Source organism: Rhea pennata, chromosome 3 (genome assembly GCF_028389875.1).
Source record: "Rhea pennata isolate bPtePen1 chromosome 3, bPtePen1.pri, whole genome shotgun sequence".
Taxonomy (NCBI): domain Eukaryota; kingdom Metazoa; phylum Chordata; class Aves; order Rheiformes; family Rheidae; genus Rhea; species Rhea pennata.
The window spans coordinates 102975435-102981434 of NC_084665.1; the positions used below are offsets into that span (position 1 = coordinate 102975435).

At 38.1% G+C, this 6000-nt stretch overlaps 1 protein-coding gene across 1 annotated transcript in view; it reads right to left on the reverse strand.

Moving 5' to 3' along the window:
- Positions 1 to 6000, reverse strand: part of GFRAL (GDNF family receptor alpha like) — a 29310-nt gene that overhangs the window by 22339 nt on the left and 971 nt on the right. The window contains exon 2 of the mRNA XM_062571106.1: positions 3874 to 4008. Coding sequence (XP_062427090.1) covers positions 3874 to 4008 — 135 coding nt within the window. The remainder of the gene's footprint in view (positions 1 to 3873; positions 4009 to 6000) is intronic.

Below are 6000 nucleotides of genomic sequence, written 5' to 3' on the forward strand. Positions count from 1 at the left end.
CCACAAACAGATTCAGGACAGAGTAGATGCTGGCACTTCCAGGGTAATAATCTTTCTTCTTGCATAGTCAGCACTTCAGTCATCTCAGTGGGAATTGCATCTGAAGATTGCAGACTTAAGTACTGCGTTTTCCCCTCTACCCAGCCCTGATGAGACCACATATGGACTGCTGGATCCAGTTCTGGGCTCTCCAGTACAGGAAAGACATGAACATACAGGACTGAGTCCAGCAAAGGCCCACAAATGTAATGAAGGGTCTAGAGCATCTGACATATGAGGAGAGGCTGAGAGACTTGGGGAATGTTCAAGGAGGTCTTATAAATGTGTATAAATACTTGATGGGGGGAATGGACAAAGTGGAGCCAAACTCCCCTCAGTGTTACCCAGTGACAGGACAAGGAGCAATGAGCATACACTGAAATACAAAAGTTTGGTTTAAACATGAGAAAAGACTTTTTTATTGTGAAGGTGATCAAACAGATTTTTCCTAGGGATGTTGTGGAGTCTTCATCCTTGAAAATATTCAAAACTCATCTGGACTTAGTCTTGGACCACCTGCTCTAGTTTACCTGTTGTGAGCAAGGAGGTTGATCTAGAAATCTCCAGAGGCCCCTTCCAACCTCATTCTGTTATTCTGTGATTCTGTGAAAAGTAAACTCTACTTTCAAATATAGTTCACAATGTGATTCATTAATATTTGATAGCAACTTGAGAATTTTTTGGAATGAAGATGTTCCACTTCTGAAAAATTAAGAAAATGCATTATTGGGCTTGGACAAGGCCTCAACGTTTTCCATTTCTCATGAAACAAAATAAATAAATAAATAAAAACAGTAAAAACAATAAAAGCAACCCTCAAATCAAACCTAAAATCCTTCATTATGCAATACTGGAAATTTGAACGCTGAGTTCATTTTTAGAATGAAAAATTTTGATTCTGTCAAAATTAAATATTTTATCCTTTTCCAGTCCTGGCCTGGAAGTGGTTTCAGAGATGCTTCAACCTCTTTTTCATTAAATCATGGCACAGAAAAGAATGTAGAGGAAGGTCTTAGAAAACTATAAATTGAGATTCTGAAAAAGCTGCTGCATTAGTAGAGCATTGATAAACAGTTTGACGGAGAAAGGACTTAGGAATTGTTTCAGGGAGTATTCCCAGACCTGCTCTGAAGAATAAAACACAGAGGTCATCGTAATGCTTACATTCAACACTGAGGTTACAATCTGAGGGACAGAGCTATCAAACTTGTACTATGGAGTAGGAGAGTAACTGTAATCCATTTATAGCTTTTTGCAAAGAGCATAGCAAAAGGAATATTTGCCCTGTTTGCCACCAACCTATAAGCTCATGCTGTACTCTCAGGAAGCCTCTTCCATTCATACAGCTCATCAGCGCTTTTCATCTTGACTCTTGACTGATGGCATAACTTTGTTCTTATTAATACTATTTTTCTGTTTCTGTTCCAGTGGATTCTCTGAGAAATACCATCAGCTGTCTGACTGCGTGCTTATCCCCTCTGGGGCCATGGTACACGGTAACTACATTTATAATACTTTTTTTCCAGACCTAAGAGAATAAATATCTGACTGTCCTACAATGCTGGGCAATCCTTGCAAAGGCTGCTATCAGGAAATATACAGATGCAAAAAACTGCCAACCAGTCTCAAGAATTTATTTTCTGAAGGTTTCTCTGACCCAGTTAAAAATACCGTTAATACCAGTGAATAAGCACGTAGGACACAGGACAACATGTGAGGGAAATGGAGTATAAGGGAATCGGCAGCACTCATCGTGCTGGGTCACTTCACCTGGTCACAGCCTATTATGTCAAGCAGACTCGGTGCTAATGCCTTTGTGAAGGATGTGAGGGATACAGATTCAACTTTTTCCTCTGAAGTACAGAAGAGAGTTGTGTCTGGAGATCTCATCTTTAGGTGAGTATCTTGACCTTGAAAGTACTGGATATTCCATTACTTTCTTTCAATACCAACCATATCTTTTGAAACTCTTCAGTTTATATAAAATATTTAAGGACTCAGTAGAACATGAGCTGAAACTTAGTTCCTTTGTGGACTGTCATAATCACTACAGTTAGTCTTTTTCATTTACTCTTAATGTTTTTAAGAGTTTTCAGACATTCTAGGCAAAACATATACATATTCAGAACAGCAGACGCTAAGAAGGAATGTGCAGAGAATTTTCTGCTGTATTTTAAATGTTCTCTTGTGACCTGGGAGACCTGGGTTCAAACCCCTGCAGTAAATCCAACAGACTGAGGAGTTCAGGTAGTTTACACTGCAGTGCACGTTCTTGCAGACGGGCTACTAAGCATGGAGTCAGGCAGTGTCTTCTCCTGCCTGGATTCTCCATACAGACCAAATATGAGACTGGGCTCAGAAGTCAAGTTAGACAGTTCATAAAATGAACTCTAGTGCAGCTGAGAACAGATTATGGCATCAGGACATGGATAGTTTTGTCCAGGTAGTATGAATATAAGGCAAAGGGAGGCTTCCATGGACATTTAGATGTCCAGGAAATGTAGATATTTCAGTGATTCTCAGTGACTGAGAATCTACATTTTGGGATTAAGTTGTTAGAAGTGACAGTACTGTCTCTAAATCCCTTTGGCAACATTTATGAATAAGGCTTGGGCTAGGCCAATGGCAAATGACTGTGTTTATACTGCTGTATTTTTGCATGGTACCTGGTCTGGACTGAGGAAACTAGCACTCTCCAGTTACTGCTTTGTCATGGTTGAGAAAATAGCTTGGGTCTGGTACCACTACCAGAAAGCAGTTTTGTGCAGCCAGCCTTAGGGTAGGAAAGTCTAGCTGTATGTACATGATGTCCCAGAGCCAGAAAATAGTCCCCAGCCCTGTTTATTTACCAGTACTGATGTAGCCCTTGACATTTCTTGGTCAGCAAAGGAGTCATTACAGGCTCCTTCTAACGACACAGCTCTACCTAGCCACTCTTTACACTTCCACATGCACAGTACAGCATGGGAGAGTGAATGCTCAAAATTTAATAACAAGGTCTTGGGGAGATTTAAAGGAAGGGAGAAATGATGATTAATACCCAAGAAATTTTATGTGATGGGTTCAAGAAGACAACAGGCTGTTGGAAAAAAGAATATTTTTTCCTACAGTAGGAATTAGGATGAGTTTCAGGTCAAACTAATAATACTTGGTCTTCCCCTACTTAAAATGTAATCATACTTTACTAGAATAGCAATGAAAAGATGGGGAGACTGATTTTCTGCTTTCATTTATGTGAGAATCTGTTTAACCAGTGAAGGATTAATAGTATAATTTGCAATTTACTGTACCAATATTCCCTGGATGTGGATCACTGACATACAGGTACTACTCACTGGACAAATACAATATACCTCCCTACAACTTTCTTGGAGGCATGTTTTATTTGGTTGGTTTCTTATTCTAAAGTTATTTCAAAAAATTATTCTAAGTAACCTGCCTCAGGTATGATACAAAATCAGCTCCTCTGCTGTTCCGGAGCTTTTTTGGGGTGGGGGCAGATTTTCCTAGTTCAGAATATACAGTGTTAAATGCTGGCTTTGCATAATAGGATCCCAAAAGAGCATAATTTCCACTGAATTCCACTTGTCAACTTGGCTTAGATTTTGCCTTCAGTTACATTCCAGAAATGCAATTTATTGCATTAAAGTTTGGACATTGTGACTGCTCCTGAAGGTAGCACTCAGGATTTCAGAAGTTGGCTTCCTGCTGCTGTCCTTTGCTCTTTGAAATCTCACCAATTTCATTCAGTCACCTCAGCAACATTATGTTACACTATGAATATGCAGCCATTCACCAACTCAAAATACTTCTGTGTGCACGATAAAGAATTACCTGAAATATTGCAGACATCTTCCACGACACTCCAGACACTCTCACATCCATTTGCATCATTTATACATTGTTCCTTCAAACGCCCACAGTCAGTAGTCTGGGCAGTAGATATACTTGCGAAATAAATGAGCAACACTGTAAAAACAGAATATAATGACTATTTCGTACAATAGATATTGTATTGACCTTTTTCATTTATGTTTGGGTTGTAACAATTTAATTTATTGCAGCTTATCTATCATTTCAAATAAGTTGGTGATTCTCTTTTTAATAAAATAAAACTTTTCCTGAATTTTACTACTGAAAATTTAACTTTAATTTTTAAGTTTTCAAAGTTGCTATGTCACAAAATTGTATTGACTTTACTCCAGTACTATAGCATCAGCCACAGTTATAAATGACATCAGTCCACAAATACATAAAAAAGGACTGTTTTTGAGATCCATAATAAATTACGAGAAGGAAGACTGAGTATAAAACTCAGAGGAAACATAACATTTTATTTCAATTGTAGTTTCATCAATTTAGAGACTAAATAAGAATTTCTATTAGTAGATCATATGAAAGAGATTCAATAGTTAATAAGTGAGATTTTATTTCAGAATACAATACTCTTCCTTCTCTCTGATTTTACTTTGCAGATGCATCATTTCTTGAAAGCAACTCTCAAATTTATGTCTTTATCTGCTTCACTGAGTGCACTGGACTTAAAAGCCATATTAATTGCATAAAAACATTTTAAAACTAAAGATTGCTATTAGGGTTTGAAGGTAAAGAATTTTAAATTAGTACTGCTTCTGGCTGATGCATAAAAAATAGATTCCTTTGCTAAGAAAAGAGAAATCAGTTTGGCTTTAGCTCTTTCATCAGCATTCCTATGATAACAGAACCTCTAATTTGGTAACCAGATATCTTAATTTTCTGTAAAATTCAGTTTCAGACACTAATTTCAGGCCTCATCAGACTAGCTGTTAAATATCTGCTGGGAGTGTTTTGTGTGGGTATTGACACCCAGGACACCCAACATCTCCCAAACCTGTACTCACTTTTTTGTGATCTTCAGGCAAGTTTATGTCAAATTTGAGGAACTTTTAGCACTATTTAAATCCTTAAACATCATTTTCAAGGGGCATGAAATATTCTCTGAGGACTTATCCATGCCCTGCTCAGAGAAATGAAATGTAGATATTTGATAAGGCTCTTAATAAATTTAAACAGCTGCTATTGTTTAGAGATAATGTCATCACTGCTGGAAATGGTGCTTTCCCGTGACACAGTAGTGTTGCTGTTGGGAACACTTTCTGGAGATATGTTGACAAAGATGCAATACCATCCAGTAATTTATAACTGACAGGTGCAGTAGCATCTAGTGTGCCTCAGAGATGTGTGAGAGGTCACACACACTTGCCATAAGATGGTGAAGCTGGTGCTAATCCTTTCCTAGCTGTGCGTATTCCTGACAGTTAGGAGATCTGTGCAGAGCCGGTCCTCTCCAGCCTTAGCCACTCCTTTAGCCTTCTGCCAGTCAGCCTGCAGACTGATCAATACCAACAGCTCCTGTCACTAGATACTGATGGGCACCCAGGTGGCCTGTCTGTAGGAATAACTTCAGCACCCTATGACAAAAAGTCATCCCTGGAGCTGTCTCTAAATGTTCTTTCTAATTGTGAAGTTATTTGCTGTTTATTTAGAGGACACTTTTTTTTTTTTTTTTTTTTTTTTTTTTAATCAGAAAACATTTGCCATATACCTTACAGGTGAAAAAGACATTATAACATTGCAAATCCAGGAATTTCTAAAGAAACGATATCTTTCTGTGTGACCACATGGATTTTTGGTTTCCTTGGCAATACATTGGGGCCTACTGTGGCAAGCCTACATCAGGAGACTGGCCTGTACAATTTTAGAGACCAGGGCATTGTAACACTGCTTATACAGTTGTCTGAGCTGATAGCCATTACTTCAGTCATTTACTCTAGATATTAACTCTAGTGTTTGGAGTACTCAGAGACTGGATCCTATTTAAGAAATTTCAGGGGGTCTAAGAGTAAATTTATAGATAAAAGCTAATTTACAGGAGATCCAGTCTGACATGAAAACACATAAATTTGGATTTCTGCAGGTGTT